The sequence below is a fragment of the Molothrus aeneus genome, chromosome 8 (genome assembly GCF_037042795.1).
Source record: "Molothrus aeneus isolate 106 chromosome 8, BPBGC_Maene_1.0, whole genome shotgun sequence".
NCBI classification, from domain to species: domain Eukaryota; kingdom Metazoa; phylum Chordata; class Aves; order Passeriformes; family Icteridae; genus Molothrus; species Molothrus aeneus.
This window is the reverse complement of record NC_089653.1, coordinates 19,326,755-19,354,678: the sequence shown is the minus strand read 5'-3', so window position 1 is coordinate 19,354,678 and position 27,924 is coordinate 19,326,755. Positions and strand designations below refer to the sequence as shown.

The window sequence follows — 27,924 nt, the reverse complement described above, 5'->3', positions numbered from 1 at the left end:
TCAAACCTCTTGTCAGACGTTTTACCGCATAAGGCAGGAAGCACCTGAAAAGTTGCTTAGAAAATAAGTCTACTTTCTAATCCAAGGAGAGTTAGAGGAAAGTCCTCAGCTTCACAGGAAGGGCTTACAGGCCATGCAGCAAGCACAAGATCTTGAGAGAGAGTTTGATTTAGCAACTGACAGGAGAGATCCCTGGAACTGATATCAGGTGTTGGATTAAGGCAGCTGTAAGGGGAAAGCAGCTACAGAGCCCTGTGCATAGCAGCAGCAAAACGTAGGGCAGGGTGCACTCCATTACAGGGCAACAGTGATGCTGTATGGAAAAGATGCTTCCAAGGAGGTTTTCTTTACCATATCATGCCCTAGCCTCTTGAAGACAGTGACACAAAAAATACTTAATACTCCTTAAATGGGTGTTGTGCCCTTAGATTTAAGTATGAATTATATCATTGTGTTTTACCTCCAGTTCTTTTTGCAGCTTTATTAATTCCTCATCTTCATTTATGGTTTTCTCCTCATTTTTGCTCATCTTTTGCTGCCAGTCACTATTGCACTGGTTATTCAGCTCTCTATATTTCTGCTTCCATGCTTCCAGTTCTAGGAAGAACATAAAATGAGTTTACGTAATGCATTATTTTAAACATGTATTTGAACATGTTCCCATCCTTTTACTAAAGTTGCTTGGATTTACCAGCTATGATCACAGAAAACACAAGCCTTTTAGGAAATTGCTATTTGTGGTGTAAAAGTAACACCTAAATAGCAATTGATAAGTAAAACCAGAAATGTAAAGCAGCTATCATAATACACATTCAAAACAATTTCCCTTCCCTGTTCCCTCTCCATAGAGAGATTACCCAAAACCAATCTGTTGGTCTCTTCTAATTTGGCTTCAAGCACTTTATCTTGTTCAGTCTGAGTCTGTTCTTGTTCTTCTAATGTCATCCGCATATCTTCAATTATTTTCTCCTTTGCACACAGATCTGAAAATATGAAAATTAATTTACAGATGAGCCTCCTCCTAGTTCCCACCATTCTCCCAAACTGCCTTAGTTACAAGTCATTTCTCCACTCCCTGAGATCAAAAGCTCTATTACAAGGAAATAGAACATCTATACAGAACTTTCCAGATCCCAAATTCTTAAGTGATTCTATTATCACCAGTGGACCTTAGATGTGTGTTTTGGTGTTAAAACATCAAAATATGGCTTGTGTGGCTATGAGAAATTAACTACTGTTCAACCCCTAGACATTTATCAAATCTGCAGAAACTTTGTGCTACCATACACAATAGGGTGCTGGTTCACGCTTTCGCTGAAATGGACAACTAAAATAAAACCAAATAAATGCCAGTATTGACTAAATGAACACTAAGATTTTCTCTGCTTACATTTCTTAATCTGAGACTGTTTATTCCTTACAAATATATCTAGTAACAATTCTATAAAAAATACTTTCTGACTGTGAGATTCCAACATCCAGGTTGGAGTGTCTCTAAAATATAAATACACAAGACTTTTCAAATTTGTTATTAACATGATCACTCATTATGTTGCCATTGCACACGCACAAAAAAAAATTTGAACAATTATAGTTCTTTCTGACCTTTATGTGTTTTCTCATACTGTTTGGAGATTTCTTCCAGCTTTATTTTATCCAACTGGTCCTAAATATCACATTGAAAGCAAATTAAAGAAATTAGAACATGCTGAAAGAAGCAAATACATATGCTAGAAATTAATAGCTTTTCATTTTGAATTTAATAAATAATAAATAAGGCATTTAAGACAAATAGTCCCAACAAATAAGTTCTTCATATAGTATAAAGAAGCATTCCAGCTGTTTAAAAAGAAAAAGAGACATTACTACTAATATATCTAAGTGGAACTAATCAGAAACTCTGCAGGTATTAAGTATTTATTTACTAGACTAATTCTCAAATTGTTTTAAATAAGTCCTGCATGAGAATTTCTTTAAACATTTTTCATTTATCTGTTAAAACTCATTTCAGCTGGCTACTCCTATTTTTACCCCAGCTTTTGTAAGCTTTCTCCAGCTGCTTCAATAACTTGTCTCATTAGTAGATTAGTTAAAAAATTAAGAGCAAGTAAAATTTTATTTAAAAAATACCTTTTTAAGTTGCAAGATTGTGCGCTGTTTGAACTCTAATTCATCACTAAACTGCTTTTTAATTTTCTCAAGTTCATCAACTTGTTTCCTCAGGGATTTCTCCTGAATTTGCATTGTACACACCTGCAACAAGAGAGCCAGCAAAACTTACATTTAGTTATAAGCCTTTTACAATCTCTGTAAGTTATCTAGATAATCAACTACTTAAATTTTTGCAAGCATCTTCATTAAATTTCAGGGGCTGGTAGTGCACAAGGGAAGATACTTAAAATATATCACTCAAAATAGCCTTATTATGAATCTCTTTTAACATCCATAGACTGAGGTTTGTGAAAACAGGTTTTAATAACAGAAGCCCAAACTTGCAGAAGAAACATTTTGCCTATGGTTACTAACCTCTTTTTGTACTTGCTGAATTTGTTTCTTGGCATCAGAAAACTTCTCTTTCAAATCTGTGTATTCTTCCTCTTTCCTCTGCAAATCTTTTTTCAAACTTTGTACAAGGGCAGAGCTTTCAGACAGATCTTTACGTAGCCTTGGGTTAGAAATTAAGAGACATAAATAACATCAGTTTTACATGCTAGCTCAGGCTCTTAGCTGGTTTTATTAGCAAATAGAATCTCAGCTCTGTCAGATGAATGACAAGCTTTAGAATTTTACATTTGGATTTCAATGTCTTACTATATGAGCCTGAAGTAACAAACTGCTCAGATTCACTTCTGAACACTCAATTTTCAAAAATATTATCTTTTTAAGCACAGTAGAGCAATATTTTTTATCATTAGGTGACCTTAAAAATTAGAAAAGCGCAAGGTTAAAAGCAAGTAAGTTTAAAGTTGATAACTACATCCCAGTTCTTGTAAGTATAAAGATGAATAAAAAGTGGAAAAAACTCCAGTAACACTGCAATAAATCCTGCCATCACAAGTTCTGCAAAGTAAAGAATAAGTTTGATGGGTTTATTTTTAAGTGATCACATTTATTTCAAGGAGTTTCCAGTAGGACATCTTGGACTTTTAACTAACTAAAGGAAGGTTTTTCAGGTCCTATAAATGACAATACGATACAAGGCTTCACAAAGAGAAATCTTTCAAGGCTTCACCAGCACAGGGTTGGGGACCGTCAGACCTTCGTGCTAAACTGTACTTTGGAGTATGTGCAGTACCCACAGATACAGCACTAAAGAAACCATACTCAGGTGAAGGGCTACATAACATCTTAAAGCTATCCTGACATAATTGCAATTTCCTTCCCATATTGCAAATATCATCCTTCAGATGTACATAGTCTCCTATTTCTTACAGGTTTAAAAAGTAGAGGGTGGTGAGCAAAGTTCTACCCTCTACACCCATTATTTCCTTAAGTCTTACAGTAGACTGTACACCTAGAATACCTGTTATCAAAACCATCTGTTTACTCCCTAGGCTTGACCCCCTCCCCTTTCCTCCTTTCCTTTTACCATTTAGTCCTTTCCAAAGAAAACATGCCCTACTTTTATACAAGTTACAGCGTATAATATTGCATTATCCAATTTCTTTCAGAAAGGGTCTGCAACAAAATTATTAGAAATCCCCAAATAATTGATTTTATTGTATGCTCCTATTTCCCTGCACAATAGTTCCACATGATTTAGATGTATATTTTTGAAAGAGTATACAAACAGGTGAGGAAAACATAGACTGCAGAATATGCAAATGTAAAATTCGAGCAGTGTATAAAAATTCCACAAAGAAGCAGTTTGGTTAACAAGTTTATAAACATGCAAATGTGGTATATCAAACTGATGTTCATATAAGGGAGTTTTAACTTAATTTTATTCTTAAAGGCTTAGGAATAATCTCATTATTTACTTACAGTTCCATAGACTGTATTTGCTCACACTCATTTTTCTCCTTTTCCTGAAGAACGCGTTTCATGGTCTCCAAACTGTTCATCAACTGCACAGCTTCATCCTTCAAATTTGCTTCTCGATCACTAAGTTCTTTCAGTTTTTTGTCTACACTGGCACATTTCTCTTGCAGAGCTACTGTATTACTTTCTAGATTTAAAATAGTCGATTCTTTTTCTTTTAGTTCTTCTTCTAACTCTTTCATCCTGTCATCTTTAGTCCTAGAAGCCTCCAACAGGCATTTAAGATCTCTTATTTCTCCCTCATAGCTGGCAACTCTCTCCTGAAACTGTGCAATTACTCTCTGATTTTCTGCAGCCTGTTTTTCAAAATCCTGGGTTTTCTTCTGGATTTGCTCTTGTAACTGATTCAGATCTTTTTCCTTTACAGACTGATGCTCTTGATTTGTAATTTCATTTAATTTTATTTTTAGTTGATTATTGTAATTGTCACTATCATGAAGTCTCTTCTCTAAGTCTTCAACTTGCTGACGTAGTTGTTGGATCTGATGACTTTTTTGTGAGGAAGCCTTAATCATAATTTTGCATTCTTCCCAAATGCTTTCAATGCTGTGGTGAAAGGTGCTCTCCTGTCTCACATCTGCTGAAGAAGCAGTTTGGAACTGCATGGACAGAGGACTCGTTTGAGCTGTCTCTGGTTCATCTTTTGGAGGGTCTAAGGAATCCTTTACATTAACCAACTCAATATCCACAGCATAAGATTCTGAGTGACATTTATACAATTCATCTACCTGGGACTGCATTGTTTTAATTTGTGACACTTTGTTAATTATATTTTGTTTAGCATCTGTTACTTCGTTATTTAGTTGAATAATCTTTACTTCTTGTTGCTTATTTATAGTTTTCTGTTTGTCCAATTCAGAAAGAGCCTCCTGATATTCAGCTTGACATTGTTGAAGTTCTCCACTTAAGCCAGAAGCCTTTTCTTCAGAAGCAGAGAGTTTCAGATGCAAGTTTGCTATCTGCTGATTTAACTCTTCTTTCTCAGTTTTTTCTCTTTGGCACTGTTCTTCAAGCACAGCTATCTGACCTTCCAAGGTTTCAGTTCTTTGCTTTAGTGCCAATATTTCCATGTAGGTCTCAGAATTACTAGTTCTCTTTTGATCAAGACAGTAGTTTTCCCAACTCTCTCTCTTATCTCCTAAAAACAAAACCAAAACAACATCAAGAACAAATAAATCCCCATACAGCTCAGGTTAATTGAAATCAACAAGTCACTAGCAACACCAAGCTGTAATTGCTGTAAGGAAAATTAGCACCACCTGAAAGCCACACTTTCATAGCATTTTAGAGTCTTCAAGTTGTTAGAACCCTCTGAGATGTTTTATATGCATTAAAATGCCTCTTGGGCTTCTAGGCATAATTTGCAGAAAGAGGTGTTCATAAGACTTAAAAAAAAGTTTGCTATAGTTCTATTCCAACCTTCTATTCTGCCCCACTAGGAGAAAAATCTAGCTAATTTCACTAGTACTTGCAACACCTATAAGCTAGGTAACATTCACAGAGATAACCAGTTTCCACCTCCACTGATTTAACAACCCCTTTAAATACACCCAGCAATTAGCCATCCTCCATTTAGGAGAGCAATGGTGTCATACACCTTTCTGAGAAGTTTCATGCATGCTCTATCTCACCTTACTTTTAAAACAAAGCTAAAAGTCCAGCACAAGTTTTTGGTTTTGTTTTTTTTTTTTTGCTTCGTGTCTGGAACTTTCCTCTCTTCTGTATTCAATACATTTCTAAACTTGATAAAAGGATTCATTAATGCCCATACCTAATATGTTACATGTAAAGTCCTCCAAGAAAGATTTACAACATGTCATTCCAACCCAAAATTTCCATGTTTTATTAACATAAGACTCTTTTCCTGAATTAATGAGCCATTTTAACTAAAATCACATGGATTTCATCACTTTCAAAACTGACTCCATCTGTATTTCACACAAGTGTTTTTGAATCCAATTGGGTTTCATAGTAACATGCATGCTATATTTTATTATTAAATCAAGTCTGACTATCTCTAAGGATTAGATTATCTCAACTATGTACTGCAGGGAGATAATATGGATTCTGATGAGTACTGCACCTATAGTAAGGTAGAGTTAGGCAGTCTCACACTGAACCATTAAGCACAGGTGTACTGCATGGAAACATCCTCTGAACAATGCCAACAAGTTGTACAGTCAATTTGAGTCACTAACAAATGGCCATTCTGAAGCATTAGCAATAGTGTTTTGGTTTTTGAAAGTCAACAGGACACTTTTCTCCTGCTTGTCCATTGTTTTCCTATTATAAGATACATCAAGTGCTTCTGCTAGCTCAACCACAACAGCAGCCTTACTGTAGCATATAAGGTCTTATTTGTAAATCCTACAAGATTAAAAACTTAGTATTTGGAAATAGTTTTTACTGAAAGCCCAGTTGTGTAGTCCTAAGAAAACTTATCAGACAAAATACAACACATTACTCTCCCTGGACTGGAGTTTTGCAAGCTTCACTAAAAGCAAGATGGGCTGAGGTATCTTAACACAGGGTTTGTCCAAGTGCCTAGTCTTGGTTTCAAATGACACTTGAAGTTTTACAAAACCAGAAATGCCCTACTGGATGACACAGCCTCAGCTGACCTAGCCTAATACTTTCACCTCTTTTTGCTACTACTGGCAGGCCAAGCCATTTTCTATAGACCTTTCTTGACATTGAAGAATTGAGACAATGAAGCCCTGCTGAAGTCTTTCAGTATCCATATATGCACCTGTTGGCTGTTAGCTGATCTACCTCTGTCTGCCATCTGAGAATTTGAATACCTGTGCCTCTCCCAACTTCTAGGGCAGCAAACAGCAGAAGTTCAATATTCTCTAGATCTGAGTTCAAAGGGACCCTCAAGGACCATCAAGAGCAGGGTTGCTCTCCAGCCTCTCACTCCCTAATCTGTACTTAGAGCCAGGGTTTCCTGCCCCAGGTGCAGAGTCAGGCACCTGTCTTTGTTAACTTCAGGGGGTTGGTGATTGCCCAGCTCTGTGATTTGTCTAGATCTCTCTGCAGGGCTTCCCACCCTTTGAGGGAGTCAACAGCTATCACTGGCAAACTTAGGATAGTTTTGTGTCCTGCATCAAAGTTATTTATGAAGATGTTGAAGAGAACTGGGCCCATTATGGAGCTCTGGGGAGCCCCACAGCAGTGTCTCAATGCAAGCCTAATGTTACCCCATTTACTAAAACTCTTTGCACCATAAACTTAAAACTGATCTACCCCAGTGAATGCTGCCTTGTTCTTTAACTGCACTATGTAATGAATGATAGTTTAATATTCAGTTTATTCACTGTATCCTATTTTTCTGTGATCATGTGAATTTGATAATTCTCCTTTAACAGAAAGGAAATGCCTCTCACCTTCCTTTTGCATATGTTTTCCATAGTTCTATGAGAAATTAAAGCTAAGCTGGGTCCTGAAGTCAAGTTAGAGGCAGAGAGCTCTTACAAATACCATTTTGCACAAGTCCCATATAGCTCAGTCTCACTTATTAATATTTTATTCACCTGATAAGCTCACAGATAAAGCAAGAACAGCAAAAAGACTGAAAGTGCAAGCATGAGAACTGTACAAAATACACCATTTGTGGACTTCAGCTTTCCACTTGAATGGGAGTAAAATTAATTTTTCTCCTTTGCCAGCACCGTCACCTTGAGCAGAGCTGGTGTGTTCACAGCACACACACAGAGCAAAATGTCAAGGTTCACAGCACATACTGTATGACTGAACAATCAGTAAGTCATTGACACCTTTGATGGTTGCTTAGGAAATTTTCAAACACTTGAGCAGGAGATGTTACCCTTCTCAGAAGTCCAGCAACAGAAAATTTAGTACTGTAACTGCTAAGCAATTGCCTAAGAACTACAGCTGGGTATGCAGGTAGATACACAGATAAGGAAAGGCAGCAGAAAGGAAAGAGTCTAAAAGCTAAAATTTTATTTCAATCATTTAGGAGTAAATGATATAGAGCCAGCCCTCTGCAAAAGGGATTACATTTAGAGAACAGTTACTTCCTTTTACAGTGTAACATAGCAGATCTCCTCAAAGCATAATGTTTACACCTCCCAGCTTTTTTCTTCTGTTCTGGAACAGTAACCAAGCTTTTTTGGAAGACCCCCTGTTGAGTGATGGTAGAAATTGTACCTTTCTTTGTAGGTGGTTCTTCTTCTGCAGTAGGCTTATTTTCCAAGCAACGCTTTCTTCCCACTTCCAATACAGTTTCCTCACAATCCTTGAACTGGCTGCTTTCAATCACTTGGTTAGAGTTCTTTTCTGCTAATTTTCTCTTACTGGTAGTCAAAGTGTTCTCCTGTGTTAAAATATGATCAATTGCTTAGAAGTTGTACGAATTGGACACTTAAAAGGCTTAGGAGCTTTTTCTATACAAATATTTTTACAAAACCTTTACGGGTAAGGGGCATAGGGGGTGTCAGAGGAAGAGTCACTGAGAGATCAGTAAGTTAAACCAAGAGCTCCTGCAACTTCAGATACTAAGAAACAGTACTTGGCATTGTACAGGAATCAGAGCAAGAGACTAGAGAACTACAAAATGCACAACTTGCATTAAGAGGACTTAATTTATCATCCAAAAACTATTTCCAGTGTTAAAAGAGTTGATGAAATTTCCAATTTTTTAAAAGGGCATACAGTCTGTTCTACAAATTCATCACATTCTGATCATGGTCAGTAGAGTTGAGAGCTTTAACAGCCTTCAGCAAAGCCAAAAATCATTTTTGTCATGACATGTTTGATGTAATTTGAAAGCCTAGTCAGTTCCGCTATACATACTTCTGATATTTATTTGACTAAGAAAAAAGTTGGTTACTTGCAAGATGACAAGTGACAAGCCACGTGGTTGTCAAGGACCAATTAATCATCTATAAGTGCTTCATTAAAAATCTACAATAGACTATAGAGTTGAGGTTTATGGTCATGTTTAAAATTTCATGCCAAACAGTCTCCTGGAACCACTGGATAGTTAAAGCCTTGCTCTTGGAAGGAGCAGTAATAGTTAGTCATCACACTCCACTCACTCTTGGGGCATTCCATACTATTGATGAGTTAAACAGCTGTGAGGCAGACAGAACACAAGATAAACTATGGTCAAAGCTTTGAGTTCACAGTGTAAAAGAAATGGATCAGAGTGCTGAGTAAGTTTCACTTCAAACATTCTCAAAACTACTTCAGGTTACTGGACATCAGGCTCAAATAAAAAAATCCCAAAAAAACCTCTTACTGTGTGTTTTGACTTTTTTTTACCTGTATACATTCAGCCAAGCTAGCTTCCAGCATTCAGCAGATATCATTAGACCATACAATTTCAAGTTTTATTAATCACATCAAAAACAGAGATAACCATGTCATACCATCTTAATTCACATTCTGCTCAAAATATTCACATTAACACACTTCCCTTGAAAGTGTGCAAGCATGTTGGGGGTGGGTGGAATGCACTGATTCCCCCCCCCCCAATTTACATAATTATTGTCTTTTGTTACATTATTAAATTCTAACTTAAACTAAAATTGACCTTTTGTTGTACCAAAACCTCATTTTCTTCCTCTTATTCAGACAGTGATGCACTTCCTCTATTCCCACTATTTTATGTCCTCACAGGTTGAGGTCTTTTTATTTTTTAATGGCTCTTCAGAGTCTTATCTGGAGTCCTCCAATAATAAATTCAGATCAGTACTTCTGAAAGTCTCATTATTTACACACATCCTTGCTAACATTTTGCTGTGGCTTTAGTTTCAATGCCAACTGACCTGCTATCACTTGAAGTAAATAGCAATTATTGAAAGAAATGCCAATTTTCCAAAGTCAAGTCCATTATAAACACATATTAAGATTTTTTTGTATCAATACAATTAAGATGTCTAAGACTTACATAGTCTTTTATGGTTTCTTCTGAACGGGCTATCTGACCTTGTAGTTTCATAATCATTTCATCTTTTTGCTTCACAATGTCAATCAGTTCTTGAATTCTTTCATTTTGCATATTCATTTTCTTGAAAAAGAAAGAAAGTTCAGTGTTACATTGAACTCTATCATGCTTTTTAGAAGCAAGATCAGTTAAACTATGCTTGATATTAAAAAAGGGCTAGAAGCATAGTCTAATAGCATTTTAAGTCATTTGAATTTTGTATTAAAGCAAACAATTCTGCACAAGTTTTTTTTGAGAAAGTTACCTCAGTTGCTTCTTTAAGTTGCTCAGCAGACTCATCCAACTTAATCCTCTGTGTTTCAAAACCTGTAACAGGAAAAAAGCCTGCATAACCTAATCAGCCATCACAGTTTACTCAGTAATCCATGTCTTTGTGGTACTTCAGTAGTTTTTGAATACATTTATTTTCAAGTTGACTTCTACTAGGACATTTCAAAAGTTCTTTACATTTTCTGAACTGGAGAACTGAGACTTGCAACCCATTCAAATACAGATCACATCACAAGATCTCTGCTGAGATCATTATGAGGTGCTGCTACTTTTTCCTCCAAAGTTGCACATGATGCCTGAGTACACTGCATCAGCAAAACATGAAGTACAGGGATTACAATACAACAAGGAGATCAATAACCTTAATGTTTTACCCCTCAATTCTTAAGGCTGCAGTTGACAATTTTAAGTTTCAACTTAAAAATGAAATAAGCAAGGCCTATAGAATTATTCAACCTGAACATACACAAAACAGTGGGTTACCACCATTATACATATGATTTGGTTACACAGTCCCATACAATGAGATTAATATTTCTATTTTACAGTACTTAATTTCTTTATTTGTGTCTTTCGTATCACACTTAGACCCAGCTTACCTTTGGTTTTCTTTTCCAGCTCTTCCTTGGCCTCAACTAGTTCAGCAGTTATTTTTGCCAGCTGTTTCTCAAGACAACCAATTGTTTCCTGTGGGTCTTCTAAGGACACAATGTACTGGTGTGCTGCTTCTGCCTGATTTTTGATATCTGTGATATCATTTTGCAGAGAATCAATAACACCCCCAAAATCAATGCAGGCATCTGTGCCTGTGCTGTTTTCTTCATTCTGAAAGAATTTAGATTCATTTACAAATGGCAAAGGATTATACAAAAGCCATTATTTCTACAGAAAATATGGAACATTGTTAGGCACTCTAATATACAAGTACAGTTATAATTCTGACTTCAAAACCATCTTGTGGGTTCATATGCACTGACTGCCAGTTTGTCTACCTTCACACACCAGTTTCCAGTATCGAGCTAGAGCTGCTTGATTTTCATAACATTTAATTACCTACCATTACATTTTCCCTTGTATTTCCACATAAACATCCCCTCCAAGTTTGCTATAAAAGTTAGCACATTTTAAACCAATGAGAACATTGAATGAACAGAGCAAGCAAACTGTTTTAGAAGGAATATATCTGAAATTTTCATATGGCAGGAAAAGTTTGTGAGGTCAAGTAAGTCTGTGGTAACTTATCATAGTAAGTTATACCCAAAAGACTGACTTTACATCTTGCCTCTGTTTTTTTAAAAGGGTTTCAAAGTCTCAAGAGACAGACTCAAGTTAAGAGTCTCGATATGGCTTAGGTGGATGAAAAATTCTCATTGCTCCAGTTGTAGCTACTACTGTCCTGAGAGAAGCCTCTGTGGCTACTCCAGCATAGTCCATTATGTGGGGCCTAAAGTCAGCCTCAAAGAATTTAAATAGGCACTAAATGAAACGGATTTTATGGCATAAAAAATTTGCAGCTTTTCTCCCAATTTCTTTGTATAGAGTAATTGTCACTTTTGTGCTGGAGAAATACAGAAAACCCCAAAAATTCCTGAATCCCAAGGCTCAGCAGTCTCATCTATATTAAGTAAGATAAATATATCTTGCTGAGGACACAGTCATATTGTGTGCAATTCCTTGAAACCATCCCTGGTATTTCTTGAGAAATACCATGACCATAACAGGTAGTTAGTAAAAGGGACATTTGGGGCAGACAGATAAAAATACCAGAGGTCCAGCTTGCTCACTGCAAGGCCAATCTTGTAATTCACATTTTTCATCTGCATTTTTAGCACAACTATTTACAAGTTCCTTGAAGATTTCCAGGCGTTTTTCAGCATTTTCTTCAAGCTGCTCTCGTTCATTAGAAAGGCACTTACTAGAGTAGAGAAAAAACAAAGTCAGCTGAAATCTAGCCATGAGAGAGGCTACAAAGTTATTAGCACAGTTGCCTACTAACAGAGATGCTTTCTTCTTTATTTTGGCACAACAAAACAATACACAAAATAATGCTGCTACCCTAAACCAGAAGTATTTTTCACATACACCAGAAGACTAAGAGGGATACAAGTACACAGATTATGGATAGCACTAAACAAAAAGCATTTTTTCTAAGCTGCTTGAGACAGCCATGTTTGGAGTATCACTAAAACAAAAAGGAACCAAAGAATTTGTAAATGCCACTCTTTCTACAACTTACCAAAGCAGCTCTTCCCTTAGAAAGAGTTCTACAGGAAAAAAACTACTATTTAAAAATTATACACAAACACATTCCTACTCATCCTACAGAAAAATCAAAGCTAAAGAGCATTTTTCCTGAGCTCATAATCCAAACAGAAACCAACACACTAACTGATGCAGTAGAAGATCAGATCTAGCAGAAGATTGTGGTGTCTTACAAAGAAGAGATTTATGAAATAAGTAAATTTACTTTCACTTTGTTAACAAGTAACTTTAAAACCACTTAAAGCCAGCTTACTTGAAATTTATTTCCCGTTGAGCAAAATAATCTGTAAATTCTTGTACTACTTCTTCACGAATTTTTATTTCCAGCAGTAACTTATTTTTCTTTTCAGTAATAAGTCTGTTCCTCAGCTCTTCTACCAGATTCACCAGCATCTAGAATTACAAGTAGCATTATGCTTTTCATAAAGAAATCCTTTACCACAAGTGAGATTTTCCCCATTCCTCAAACATTACAACACTTTACTCTGCAGCTGGGAATAGTTTTTCTGGTTCATTCATTAGCTTATCCATAAACAGAAGGATTTATGAGTAGATTGCACTACCTGTTTGGTACTAACACAGCAATTTAGGTTAGCACAGTGGGGGTATTTCCAAAGAATGCCAAGTTTATAACAAAAATTCTTCAAGTTATCTTTAAAGATAGACTTAAGATCCACACAACCTGGCCTTCATTTTTCCAGATGCCCCTTTTTGGGTGTTAATGAAACCTCCACAAAATGGTATCTAGTCCTCTCTTCCCCTGCTCCTTGTCTTGCCCAGAAGTGACTAAAATTGCTGTTTCTTGAAGAAGAGTGTCTGGAGTTTTCTTGTGTATAAAGTAACAAAGGAACAATCTTGTGTTGCTCAAAAATAGGTAATATCTTCTGTGTATTGACCACAGGATACCAAAAGAAGAGAAAGCCAAATCTGCAATTCTTACTGCTCAGTTTGCACTTTGAAAAATTTCATATTTTCCCCACAATAAGCACCAAGCAATCTCATCTGTAGTTCCTAACACTGGATTTAGGTAGAATTAGGTAATGAGGGGGGAAGAAAAAAAATAAGGGTGAGATGGAAGAAACCAGAAGAATACACTGCCTCAAGGCTCCATGCTATAATTATTCTTAAAGTAGCCCTGGCACATACCATGTATTTTTCTTTCGCAATAACAACTTCATTTCCTTCACTTTCCTGCACTGCTTCTTCTCTTGACACACTGAGCTGTTCCTCCATCTCATCATCATCATCTTCAAACACATCTTCCAAGGTTCTGTCCCATAGGATTGTAGCTCTTTTCCTTGGGATTGGCATTCTAGTGACATTAAGCAGTGATGATTCTCCTGCCAATTTCTGGCCAAATGACTGATCTTGGGGAAGAACAGATGTGTCCATAACTAAAACCTACCCAGAAAAATCAAGAACAAAAAGTTATTGGTATTTTTTAAAGCTCCATTAGCACTGTGAAGACCTGCTGCACTCTCCTAAAGGTTTCCTGAGCAGAGCACTCTCCCAGCTTATCTATCCTCTGTTCAGAGTCACTCTTAGACCAGTTTCCAACTAGAGTACAAAGTTGTCACATTATAGCCTAACTCTTCTTTGGATCCCAGGAACACCAAGTCTCACTCACTGGATAACCTACAAGAGGCAGCAACAGATTGTTCATTGCCTGTATTTTGAGTTTCCAGTTGCATTACATGAACACCATCCCACAAAATCTATTTTCTTTCACAGCTCTATAAACACTAGTCTGCTCCTTCTAGTATTGTACTTAACCTGCCCAAATTCCAAAGGCATGGACTTGACTGTCAACAAGATTCTTCCACGGCTTCCTTTAAAGCTACAATACTGATCCTCCACACTTACACCTTCCAACTTTGCCAGAGTTACATCACTGCACTTACTCCTACTGACTCTGCTTCCACCTTCCCACTGAAGTCTCTGAACATAAAGATGACCTTTCACACTTCGGTGCTCAATCTATTTTATCAGTACTTCAGATGAGCAATATTCCAAGTTAAGATAGCAGTAGTATATAGGACAGCTAGAAGTAAGAGCATGTTGTATGTACAGGAGAAATGTACTCAGATCTCAGGAAAATTCTTCCAAATATAATAAGTTTGTTATTAGGCTGGATGTTTCATAGGAGTTACGAATTTTCAGTAGATGCTTCCACTCCCATACTCCAAAGGAAAACCAAGTCCCAATAGTCTTTTTGAAAGCCGTTGGAGATAAAGCTCAATCCAGTGTAATTAGAAATACGACTGCAGTATGAGACAAATCTCATAACTAAATTTATATTCCTAAAGGGGAGAGAACTTGCTTTTTAAAGCAAATCAAAGTTACTGATCAACAAGATAGACTACAACACACTTACTTTTTGTGCTATGGCTGAAAACTTCAGCACATTGAGTGTTTCCTCGTATGCTGATGCACATTTGCTGATGTTTACTATCATGTACACCTTCCCCTTTCCACTGAAAAATCCTTGAAGGAAATGAGTTAACTTACTTTCCCGAAAGGGTATGTGCTGCTGCAACCTTTGGAAGACAAAAGAACAGGTGATCAGAAATTGAGTAAATTCCAGTCAGTGTAAGCACTATCCAGCCTGAAGACTTCAAAGTTTCACTCTTACTATGGCACTAGTGACAAAGGTGTTTTAAATATAAATTTTAAATTTATATTTATTCCAAAGTTTCTTTGATAAGCCAAGCTCAGAACAAGTAAGTAAAATCCCTAACCTCTATGGTAGCATGTTTAAAGGATGTTATAATTTAAGTGATTTAATTAAAAAGCAAAACAAGGCAAGTTTAAAGATAACTTTTGTATGTCAACAAGACTACAGTATAGACGTCAGAAATCTATACTTTTTTTCTACCAAAAATTTAAGTGTTACTATTTTATATTTTAAACAATAGCTTTTAAACAATGCAGGTAACACCTAAAAAACACAACCAATTGGCAATTCATAAAAGGACTTACTTTGACTGCTGACAGTTCTTGAGTGCATTAATACACTTGCCCAGAGTCAGGAGAGAGGTATTTATATTTCCACTCTCCTTCAATCTGTCACCCTCATTGCGGGTCTTGGTATATCTTTCAGAACCAGCAAGATCACACAATGACAATCTGAAAGCAGACAAGGAAAAATCACTGTATTTACCTTAAAGATGCACTAATTATTCACTTGTAAAAATGATCACTTTTCCTTATCCCTCTCAAGTTTGCTTCCCTAAAAAAACTTCCCACTATTTTCCACTAAATATTTGCCTAACATGCTTCCTATTCCACCCCACCAACCACCTCTTCCTCCTCTTCCTTCTGGGGACTTGCATGAGTTCAGGAGTCTGAACAGTCTGGCAGAACCTTGTGCTGAGCAGCATGCAGGAGGCTCTGCCAGTGAGCACTGGGTGCAGCACCAACACACCAACACGGAGTAACTGACAACTGCACCATGAGAGACAGACTGAACTTACTCATTGACTCGGGTCACCCTTGGTATTCCTGAATCTTCAATTTTCAGTAGTTTAACTGTGAATATGCTGTGACTAAAAGGAGAAATTGAAATCAGCAGAGAAGTGATAAAGTAGATCAATACTTTCAAAGTATTTTTAGCCTCCACAACTTCTGTTCAAAATGTTGTTTGATCTGTCAATACATCTAAGCATACACAACCAGATACAAACTTTTAAAGAGATGTTTATGTAGCATGTATTTTGATTTTTCCTCAGATATTTAGATAAGTGCTTTCGTATAATATTTGATAAAATAGTGTGAGCTTGAGTACACATTCACCCTACTTAAGAATTTAATCCCTTTAGCTTAAGCCATTGTGCCACACACTACTCTAAAGAACACCAAACCTGAGGCTAGAAATCTAGACCTTGTTAAAGCCTCTTCTTTCCTAGAAACCATAAGCCATGTTTTAGTTTCTCCTTCCTCCCACCCATCATCCTGTGCCCAGTGCTATTCAAAATGTTTCTTACCTTCTGCTGGAGGAATTATTTAGTTTCGTGCTTGCAATACTCTGGTGTTTCAACCCCAGTTTTAGAAGTTTAAAAGCTTCTTTAGAGTCAGAAATCTGAACCCACTGGAGATCTTCAGGAAGAAGAAATATGACAATTTTTTAGATGACATTACCAAAATAAGTATTATGGGGATAATGTATGCACAGCAACGAGACATTTACTTGAGGCATATAAACATTTTACTGCATCTGCTTCAGACAGAATTATGTGATGACAAATCAGATCAAAATGCCTCCTCTCATAGGAAAGGAAGGGCAAGTACATCACATAATTTCATCATTCTATTAGCATGTTAAATATGTTCCATTCAAATTAAGTGAGCAACCTTAGCCTGAGCACAGAGAAGTCAAAAAAGTAAGGTCTAATATGAGTAGAAAGCCCTATAGTCATATTCAGCAAGACAGAATTCTACCTTCTAAATCCTAAAATAAAGAACAGCCTCTTCAATTTATACCACAGTTGAGGGGGGGAAAGGGAGGAAGGGGAAGTCATATGGATATCTTTCAGGACCATCAACTAAACTGAAAAAAATCAAAAGCATTTTGCCTGCAATATGATGACCATATGTCTAAAGTCTGCTTCTCCACCAGCGAATACTGAAAAAAATCCCAGAAACAGAAATCTAAAAAACGTTTGAGCCAATTATAAATACTGTTAAGAACTATTGACCTCTTTTTTTAAGAAAATGGAAATAAGCAAACCCCTAAAAATTCGCCGTTTGTTTCTAATATTTCTCCCATTTCAAAGAAATATCAAGGCAGTGAAGTGCAGAGCGTTTTAACAGTTTTAGTCAAGAGAAAAGATAAAATAGTATTGAAAGCAGGGATACTTCTCTGTAAGTAGATTGTAATAATTTTGTTATTGAGTTTTCTAATCTAAAGATCATTACATGTAGACCAACTTTTCAAATTACATTTGGCAATTTGCAAGGTATTCTATTCACCTTTTACAAAAGAACATCCCTTGATGTCTTGAGCAAGGCGTAGCGTTTTTCTTTTCTTGTCATTTGACATAGGAATCAGTAGATCATAAAAACATTCATTGTAAATCTCAAAAAATGACACCCAGACAGAAAACTTGATGTAGTTTCTTGCAGTTGCGATAGATTGTTCCAAGTCTTGTGAGATATCTTCCAAATCTGCCAAGTACAAAATATTACAAACCCATATAAACCTAGTGAGCTTCATTAAAAAATTAATCACTAAAAACTGATATAACAAACCTTCTAAGAACCAGTCAAAATCTAAAATTCATTCAAAAAATCCATTTAAGTTCCTACCCCATTTCTTAAATATCTGGAACTCATATGCTTAACTTACATATTTTCAAGAGACACCTACTCTACTGCTTCCTTTTCCACTTTTAAATTCTATCAACCACATAAAACTTGGTTAGAATTAGTCAAATCTCTTCAACATCTTTAAACTAAACTAAACTGACAAGACACTTTATTTTGACTTTTTAAAGTAAACGTGGTATTTAGGTAGTTTTTTTAAATGCTAGAATTAAGTTTATGCAATTACATAGAGGTCCTCCAAAAGCCTGTCAGGATACCACTAGGACCCACAGCATAAGTGGCACTACATTTCTTTGCTAGAACTTCAGCTCATTTAATGCCTGTTTAGATACTCTTCTAACCATTTTATCCTTGTTTTCTGTCCAGATTATTTGGTCGCTATCCAATTCACAGTCATATAAAATTGACAAGAAGTCATTTTATTAGCATATGCCAGAAGTCAGTTATTGACTTTAAGAAGGCTTATTTGCCAGCTTCAACTGCAAAATTTTTATATAAAACATACCCTTAGAATCCATAGGTGCTTTGTCCCTAGTCTTAATCTGGTGGTCTACCTGCAAAAGAAAACAAACTTTGAAATACACTAACTTTGACAGGAAAGTTATTTCTAACAGCTCTATAGTATTACCAGATGGGAATACAGCTTGGGTGCAGTATGCCAATGGCAAGGCCCTGGTTACACACCAGGTCTAGTGCACCTGCACACTGCTATTGACAGGGCTGCTCTGACCTCACATCCAGCCCTGCCTCTTCCCTTACATCAGTATATAGCAGTTCAGCTTGCTGACTTGGAAACACTCTAGCCACAGAAAACAAGAGGGGTAAGAACTCCTCACATAAACAGGGTGATTCAAGAGGATAATTTCAGGACTCCAGTTGCAGTTTAAACATTAGTCTTAACCTTGGACCTGAAATATATTTTACTAATGGAATTTTGCTAATATTGGATTTCATATTTTTTTGGGCTTACTTGGCTAACCCTTAGAAGTAAGAAGTAAATGTAGAACACTAATTCACTTAAAAACTGAAATGAGCAACTCACTGCTTCATGATACATGTTCGAAATAAATGACAGAGTTGAAATAAAGCCCAGGTTTACTAAGAAAAAGACAATTTTCTTTTGCTATTAAAAAAGTAAACCAAATAACTATAGCCAGAGCTTTGGAGCTTCATACATACACTCCCTTCCCAGTCTTGGTTTTGGTTAGTTAGGTCTTTTTTAGACACAGAACCGCAAATTGGATTTCATTTCTTTAGGCACTTCATCTACTGAAATAAGTATGCTTAACAGACCTAACACAAAATAAAAAACTGGTATGGTTTGGTTCAGGTTTCTTTAGTGCTCTGTCAAGGGTATATTTCATAATAAATTTTTCAAATAAAGATTTTAGGTATTAGGTTTTACACATATAAAACACCCACACAAACCTCTGTTGCAGCAGATGAAAACTTTGCCAGCAAATCTGTAGGTTTAAGTGCTGCTCTTATGAACAGTTTCAGAAACTAGAAGGTGCATTCAAACACACACAAAAAGTTTTTCTTAAGTCCCTTCTGAAGGCTGACAGAGCTAGATTTAACTTACTCCTGTGCTTCTGAAGTGAAGTCACAGAATTTTGCTGCCACCTACCTTCCAGACTGGAGCCCAATGGATAAAAACCAAGGCAACAAATACACACATTCTTTTTTCCTTTCAACACTAGATATTATAACTTAGCATACCACAAGGGAAACGCTTAATTCTTTTTGTAAAGAAAAAAAAAAGTACTTTTCTAGTGCCAAATTCCCATATATGCTGCTGAGTTTTATTTTACATCATTCCACTCATTTCAGGATTAGAGGACATCAAGAAAAAGGTATGGTTATAAAAAGTAAAAATTCCCCATAACTGTAACTGGACTTAACAGCTTTAGAATTTCAGTTAGCTTTTAAAACTGGAGTGTATTTCTGGACTGCTCAACAGTGAACTAAGAAAAAAGCCCAGCAGAAACCCATCTTTAATTCAAACTGTTAAGTCCACCAGCCTTATCTCTCTGGTGCTTCAAACAGATTTTTGCTTCCTTTAAGGATATTTGTCCAACTGAAAGGGCAACAACCACAAAATTATTAATTTCTTCCAAGTATCCTGACAGACCCTATGTTCTTTAAAGGATCAGACCTACTAGCATTCCCACAGATATAAGTGAATGAAAACAGTCCCTTATTTATTAAGGACCAGTAATCCCAGAGGATAAATTATCAAGTGCCCAAGGTACAGGAAAAAAAAAAGAGGCACTTAGTTTACATGCCCATGAAATACTGAGCCACAAGACAAAAGTCGCCAGGAACAGGGGCCAGCAGCTCTACTGCTCACTTTACTGCTAGTCTGAATGGTTGGCTGCCAGAAAATAGACACATCCATGGTTAAATACAGCCAGTATTCTCTTCCCACTGCAAATGAAGAACATGGAGCTATCTAAAGATGCATGCACCCATCAATATAGAAAGAAGGGCTCCTCTACCTCTTTTATTAGACGAAGTAATGAATTTTTAATAGCAGTTTCTTCTCTCACTTGGTTTTCAGTCAGCTTTATATAATCTCTACACCGATAGGGTTTGAGATCCATTGCTGTGTACAGCTTTCCTTGAATGCTTTTAAACAACATATCCATAGTCCTTGGCAGAATACCACCATCATCTTCTGTCCCTGAAAGAACATACAAAAGAAAAATCCAGTTATTACAAGGTATACAGATAAATGAGGATAGAAAGATAATATAAATCTCAAGGCATACACAAAGAGTTTGAAGACAACTTACAGCATGAAGCAGTGGAGTTTACTTTTTATTCTCAAGGTAACAGAAATATCATTAGAGAGTTTTGAAAAGTATTTGGCTTTCAGGAACAGTTCATGCTCTATATCAGTAATGGGTATAACATAAAAGAAAAACTACTGGAGTATTTTGCACAAGCTTAGCCTTAAGGGAAAACAAAACAAAAAAAAACCACCCATGGCCAACATACATTTGATAAAGACTTGCTATTTTTTTGCATTATCTACTTTTACCTTGGAAAGTGTAAGTTTTCCCAGCATTTGTTACACCATATGTAAAAACTAGACGATTATATCCATCTAGGAAATCTTGCACTGGTTCCTTCATGGTACCTTCAAAGAATTCTTCTTGGGTTGTTTCAGGTCCAAACACCTGAGTATTACCAAGAGAGACTTATATTTTGAGCAATTATCAGAGACTTTTAAAGAATCTTTTAAATTCTGTTAGTTTATAATCTTGAAGACTACAAAGTTAAAAAATACAGTTTGCTTGGTATTCAATACTGTAAGTTAAAACAATCTGTACTAGAAAGAATTTACAAACATTTAAAGGCAACTTATTTACTTGTGAAAAAGTGAACTTCTGTAACGTTGGTCCTGAAGTTTTTTCACTCAGTCGACTCAAATAGTGTTGGGGAGGCTTCAGTACAATATTTGTTGAGTCTTCAAGTGAAACACAGTCCTATTAAAAGGAAACAAGCAATACAGGCATGAAGAGACTATAAAGCGCTCAGCTTACAGGAAAAACAAACACAAAAACCCCACAAAACAAATTTTAAGTATTTTTAAACTAAATAAATGTCACACCTGTGATCCATTTTCTTTTTCCAATGATGTAAATGGCCTGATACGAAGGCAAACTTGTATGTGTCCCTTAGAATCCAAACTGCTCCTCTTAAAAGAAAACACCAGAAAAAAACAGTTAGAAATTTGGTTATTTTCTTGATAATTAGCACATGAAACCAGTTTTATTGAATCCAGATGTTTTTAACAGACTTATTTGATAACATGGGAATCAAAACGACTTCACTAGATCAGCTTTGACAAGTGCTTCAGCCCCTGCAGAAGCTTGATGTGGTAAGTTAATCTTGCAGCACATTTATGTAAACACTGCATTCAGACCAACAAAAACATTCTATAAACTGGCAATCAGCCTCATTCACAGAAAACTGATGTGCCCAATAGGGCATCAATGCACTGCCACACAATCTAAATCCTAAGCATCTCTTTCAAACTAAAAAATAACAAAGAAGCTTTTAATCTTCTCAGTAAAATTCTGACTATTCCTATCTATGAAAGGATTAAACTGAGGTTTTAAAAAATAAATATCCAAACAGTAAAGTTTTCTTACCTGGCTTGTGTCTGAGCCTGAAGAAACCAAAGAAAATTCAGAGGAGAGATCTGTTTTAATATCTTCCACACTTACTGGTCCTGCTCTTGGAGATGGCTCAATGCTGGCAATATAGGATGGTCTGTAGAACTTCCCATTATCCAAAACCGGGTCCATTCTGCAAAATAATGTAAAACTATTTTGTGCTCTCTGATAATATAACATATAATATACTTTATATATATAAAATATACATTGCCATGCCTAGGCTACAGCAAAGCATATAAATTGTTTTACTAAATATTAATGGAGAACATGCAGTGTTCATTAAAGGAATGGGCAGAGTAGGATTGGTTCAAAACTCTTTTGCTCAGGAAAAGTGTTGGCCTATAATGCAGTCTCATTTCAATTTCCCCCAGCATAAAAGCTGAGATGTGTCTGCATTTCAGTGTCAAAACACTTAAGAGCTCAGTTTTCCTATGTAAAAGCCAGACACAACTTTAAGCAGTTAGACAAATGCCACCAGGCTGCAAATGAGATAAAGTTATACATAAACCAAGCACCAATGTTTACTTTCTAAATGAAAGTTTCTTCCAATATAATTTATTTTTGGCCTAGCATGTGTATCAAAACCAGCAAAAACTTGGCCTGAACTTTCATCATGGCTTGAACAAAGAGTGACCTGTGAATAAGCCACACTTGGAAAGAAACATACCTGTGCTGTCACAATCTGGAGGTCTTATTCAGCAGCTACACAAAGCCACACTGCAAAACTCTTATCAGTCCTTTACAGGAAACATACTTATTAGATGACTGGCATCTTAATTGCTTTAAATCTAAGCTTAAAGTGCGATTTGTCAAGATTATGCTCTCATTCTAAATCTTTTTCCTTAAGAAGTCCAAGACAAACATTAAGCTGTGTACACAAGGCCAGAACTGTAAGCGTTCACACAGCCCAGCGGTCAGAAGAGCGAGGTTCAAGCCCTTACAGGGTGCCCAGCCCAAGGTGCAGAATTCCTCGTTGAGTCACACAGCCCTGTAAATACTGCAGGTATTTACATGTGAACAACTGTACTGCCCAGCTGCAGGCACTAAAAGGTACTCGTGTCTCAGGATGTGTTATTGCAAGCCTGCTAACCGTGGCAATAGGATTTAGAGCTGTAGAAGACCGCCTCAAAGAAGGGGATCCCCAGAGGCCCACACAGCAAAGCAGACAGCTCACACACAGCCCGTGGTGTTGCAAGCACAACAAAAGGCAGAACGAGCTCCAAACACAGTGAGGCTGGCAGCTTACCTAAAAGCTAAAGCAACTACCCTAGCACCTAAATAAAATAAAATAAAGGAGACTTTCTTCTCTTTACGTATCAAAGCCTTTCACTTGCAGGCTTTGCGCTATTTGCCTGTTCTTACGGGACACAACCAGCGCGGCTTTGGCAGCAGCCCGGCGGGAGTTACCCAGGCCCTACCGAAAACTGCCCACACGCCACAGCCCCTCCCGCTGTAACCGGGATGGTAGCGGGGCGAGCTGGGGGAACGGCCCCCGCCAGAGAGACCACCCACGCTGTTTCATGGCCCCACGACCCCCGAATCCCAAGCACCGCGACCCCTCTGCCCGCGATGGCGATGGCCCCGGCCCGGTCCCTGCCCCGCTCACCCGCCCGGCCCCGGCCGCTGCTGAACTCGCGCTCCGCTCCGGCCGCGGCTTCTTTTCGAATCCGGCCAATGGCAGCGCACGGCGCCGCGCGGCCTCCTGGGCGTACGGCGCTGCCGCGGCGCAGGGCTCGATGGGAAGTGTAGTCCCGGGGGGGCCGCTTGTCCCGGTTTGCCCTCGGGCGGCGGCCGCGCCCCGCTGGGTCGCAGCGCCCGGGGCGTCTGTGCGGAGGCCGCGGCCACACGGGGCCGCCAGCGCCCGGCCCCGCAGCGCCAGCGGGCCCTCGGCTGCCGCGGGAAGGCGCCCTGGCCCCGCCGGGCCTGCCCTCACCTGCTTGCGGCGCCCGGCCTTGGCCTGTGTCAGGCGCGGCAGAAGGACGAGTGTAAGTTGGAGCTTGCCGGGGCTCCGGGTGATTCCAGCCTTTCTGCTGGCTGTTTATAAACAGGATAATCATTCTTTGCAGGTGGCGAGAGGGAAGAGGCCAGTGACCTGCTCGATGCTTTTACCAGAGCAGGGATCAGCCGAATTGGGAAACTCCCGGTTTAAGGTCAGGATGTGCTGGTGCTTTGCCCTGGGTTCCAGTCCTGGCAAAGGACAGCTGTGGAAGACACTTAGCATGGTACCTTTGTTTAAAAGCTTCCCCAGGCAGAAATTGGTGTTGGGTGCCAGGCTTGCATGATGGGCATTTCATTTCTTAATCAGCAATGAGAGGAATTCTTTGGCTTTATTTTCGAAACAATGTTGTAATGCATGTGAGATCATCAGTTTCTGGAATGTCAGGGTATGGAAATGTACAGATTTGGTAACAAAAATCAACATGAGTTTCTCTTTAGAATCAGACAGAAATTCTTTGAACTTTAATAAGAAATGTCTGCCAGTTTTGAATTGAAATAAAAGGACAAGTAACTTGAAAGTAGTCAGTATCTGCCAAAATTAAATGTTTGTTTTTCATTTGAAGAAAAGACTGCCAGCAAAAGCAAGTAATTCTATAAAGGAATAATTCTACACAGATTTTGTATCAGCTGCTTTCAAGAGGTTGTCTGTAACACTAAATCCTATCTTTCTTTAAACAGAGGCTGTGTCATATCAGTAAAAGTGGTATACTAAAGGATTTCAGTTCGGTTGTAGGCCACATTGTAACGGTTTGTTTTAACAGCAGAAAATGATGCAATGTTGAATTTGAAATTGTTTGCTAGCAAAACTGAAAAGTTCTTGAAATCATACTGTAAAAGTCCAGGTAAGGTTTTAAAAATAATGTTGGTTTCTGTCTTAAATAGAATACAAACTACTGAACTTACCTAATGCCAAAACACCTTTTTCATACCAGGAGAGGACTTAGAATGCCTCTGAAAGAAAATATGGGAGAAAATATGAAAGTTGCTGTATTCCACTTGTTGGAAAGGAAAACCGAAGATCTGGGAATATTTTGCAAGGTATATTCCTAAAAACATTGGGTCTATGACCTGCAGAACATTATTCTTGCTAAGTTGGAGCATCACAAGGCTCCTTGTACAAGCAATATTTTGATTTTGTTTGAATTTTGGATCTCTGAAACTGTTTTTATGATACTGCATGCACTGCATAAGTTAAACTAGAATCTCAAAGGACTCCCATCAGGATACTGAAAGGGCAGACTAAACCACAACCTGACATGTGTTCCCAGCCTCACGCCAGCCATGGTAAAGAAAACATTAGGTCAGTGTAACCAATCCAGCCTGCTTTGGAGTGGGAGATGGTGAAACTCCATCTATGTAAATAAGCTTTATGGCTTTCTACCAAAATATTCTTCTTAAAATGGTTTGTGCAAGAACACCAGTTGCAACAAAAATATCTGCTGCTAAAGCAGCATTCAGTAACTCATTCACCCCTGAAATTTGATTATGTTTCTTTTCAAATTCTTTACAACTTGTGTAGCACGTTTGGCACTCACAAGAGGAAAAGATTTTCATAAAGGACTTGTTAGAAACTTATGTTCCTTGTATTTGACACAAGATTCAAAAGTTGTGGATAGTCTAGTCATGGCAGTGAGACGATGCCCTATGAGACAGCACATCTCAGCTTGCTTTTACATTGCTGTCAGAAGTAATTAGAGACACAGTCAACACTCCCCAGCATCCTTCAGCATATCTGAGTAGCAGCCAAACTAGAGGTGGCTTCAGTTTCTTTTTCTTCAACTCATCTTCCCCAGGGAATTACCAAGTGCTTGAGTTTTCTCTCATCACTCTTGGTTCTGCTGCGCTTCCCCATGCCCTGACAGTGCTGCCTCTCATCCTGGGTGCAGGCCAGCTCCTTCTGCAGGGGTCATTTGGAGCTGACTGCAAGAGCACTCCTGTTCCTTGTCACTGAGGTACCTTGGAGGAAAGTGGTGCACTATGTAATCCTCCTGGGAGTCTGCCAGCCCTTTTGAATTCCTGTCTTTCAGAGCAGTACATGTCATTTATCCTGTTCCTGGCACAGTCTGGTGCATGCATTGCACACTTCCATTTGATCCTGTACCCTCATTGCCCCACTCTCATCAGTTGCCTTCAGGCTTCTAGTGCACATACCGCTGATTTTATGAACTCATAACATTGCAGGCTGTTGATTCACATTTTTTTCTTTAGCAATGTAGGTATGTTTCCCTTTATCATCTGTTTTAAGCAATGAGCTACTTCTTCATTCTCATGGAAGGCTTTGCCCCGGGGGACGGGTGGCACTGGGACAGAGCTCTCTGGTGCTGGACCAAGAGGAGCATTTGGCTGAGGCATCAGGCCCCTCCCTGGGGGAGGCAGGAGCTTTCTGTCCTCAGTCTGCAAATACTGCTGCTGTTTGATAACCAATGTTACAGCTGAGTAATTGTGGGGTTTCAGGGAGGGCAGGAGGAAACCTTCTTGAAAGAGCTCACAGATGGTTATGAGGCTATTCCTTTGAGGTGCTCTAGGAATACAAAATACTGTCTGGAAAATTAATCATAGGCTCACTGCAAAAATGGGCCTTCAGGGGTGTATTCAAACATAAGAGAGCCAGTCAAGAGCCTGGAAAGGAAGGAAGGAAGGGTCACTGATGGGCAGCTGGAGGCACCTGTAACACCTGCTGCTGGACTTAGGCTTAATGCTTGTCCTCTGGACACTGCCATGCTTGTGCTTCTCACAGATGCAGAGAGGCCACCTGGTCTCATGCTGGTGTTTTATGTAATGAAAATGTGCTACATGTGCTCAACATACCATTTTTAAATCTTCAAAGCTTCACATGAAAATCTGTGCATGGCAAACAGACGATTACTCCTCCAGCAAGAGCTGCGTTGTCTTAGACAGGAGGAGATTTGAAATATATTTTCTGAGATGTATTTCTTTCACTTTGCATAATTCAAGACTGTCTTTGGAAAGAGTGCAGTTGAGACAAGAAAAGCTATTGCTGTGCCTTCCTGTTTGTCTCCCCACCTTCTGGAATTCCTTCCATCCCTTTGAATTATTGCATAATTCTCTGATGAACTAAAGAGATCGTCTCAGCTGTAACCAACCTTTAAATTGTAATTAAGCCAAAAACTTTCAGTTATTCTCTGTAATGCTTTAATACAAATAATCACTGCTTTGAAGGTCAGATCTTGCATTTTGAAATCAGAACCTTCTACCTCTCATAAATGGTAAGAACTGTTTTCACATTGTGACACAGGTATTTGTCCTGTAAATGTATCAGCTGCTTTTTCTGACTAATAGTCATATGGTGAAATGGTGTAGTTAGTTTTTAGGGGTTTAAGATATGTGCATTCAATAGTAAAACTATTTTTAATATAATAATATGTAATAGAATAATAAATAAGAATATAATTAATAAAATATACTGTCTAAAACTTTATTCTGTGAAATTCTGGAGTTTTTTTAATGAGAAAAGATGACTACTCTTAAATTGTGTGCTGTGTGATTTTTAGGAGCAAGTGTGCATAGATGGCCTTTCCATAGCTAAATGTAGCATTTGTTGTGCCCCAATAAATGAGTACCAGCCCAGCTAGCTGGGTTGTGATCATGCTGAGTCCTGTAAACGAGGCATGTTTGAGTTACTGGTAATCAGATCATTGGAAATCTTGACAGAGAATCTACAAGCAGGAAAACTGATGGCTGGTATTGAATAGTTGATTAATATTCTTTCCTCCTAATCAGCATTATACTAGTACCTCAGGACATACTCTTAGAAATGGCTCTACAGGTGGAATAGTAAATTGAATATTGCACTTACAGTAAATCAAGATGAGCTTTGGCACTGTTTTCCCATAGTCTGGATCTTGCATCTTA

General features: G+C 37.9%; 2 protein-coding genes across 2 annotated transcripts in view; one reads left to right on the top strand and one right to left on the bottom strand.

Moving 5' to 3' along the window:
- KIF20B (kinesin family member 20B) overlaps nt 1–22,182 on the bottom strand; it is a 29,883-nt gene extending 7,701 nt beyond the window's left edge. The window contains exons 1-24 of the mRNA XM_066554734.1: nt 22,027–22,182; nt 21,483–21,569; nt 21,241–21,357; nt 20,910–21,048; nt 20,365–20,549; nt 18,372–18,420; nt 17,513–17,707; nt 16,528–16,639; nt 16,018–16,089; nt 15,524–15,670; nt 14,919–15,081; nt 13,691–13,945; nt 12,798–12,937; nt 12,047–12,197; nt 10,882–11,107; nt 10,257–10,318; nt 9,956–10,075; nt 8,212–8,377; nt 3,985–5,179; nt 2,527–2,665; nt 2,131–2,253; nt 1,606–1,666; nt 858–983; nt 461–597 (exon numbers count right to left, since the gene is read on the bottom strand). Of these exons, the coding sequence (XP_066410831.1) occupies nt 461–597; nt 858–983; nt 1,606–1,666; nt 2,131–2,253; nt 2,527–2,665; nt 3,985–5,179; nt 8,212–8,377; nt 9,956–10,075; nt 10,257–10,318; nt 10,882–11,107; nt 12,047–12,197; nt 12,798–12,937; nt 13,691–13,945; nt 14,919–15,081; nt 15,524–15,670; nt 16,018–16,089; nt 16,528–16,639; nt 17,513–17,707; nt 18,372–18,420; nt 20,365–20,549; nt 20,910–21,048; nt 21,241–21,357; nt 21,483–21,569; nt 22,027–22,182 (4,323 nt within the window). The remainder of the gene's footprint in view (nt 1–460; nt 598–857; nt 984–1,605; nt 1,667–2,130; nt 2,254–2,526; nt 2,666–3,984; nt 5,180–8,211; nt 8,378–9,955; nt 10,076–10,256; nt 10,319–10,881; nt 11,108–12,046; nt 12,198–12,797; nt 12,938–13,690; nt 13,946–14,918; nt 15,082–15,523; nt 15,671–16,017; nt 16,090–16,527; nt 16,640–17,512; nt 17,708–18,371; nt 18,421–20,364; nt 20,550–20,909; nt 21,049–21,240; nt 21,358–21,482; nt 21,570–22,026) is intronic.
- Nucleotides 22,183–24,119: 1,937 nt separating this feature from the next.
- The window catches only part of PANK1 (pantothenate kinase 1), a 43,562-nt gene continuing 39,757 nt past the window's right edge, over nt 24,120–27,924 (top strand). The window contains exon 1 of the mRNA XM_066554356.1: nt 24,120–24,203. The gene's annotated coding sequence lies outside the window, so the exon portion shown is untranslated. The remainder of the gene's footprint in view (nt 24,204–27,924) is intronic.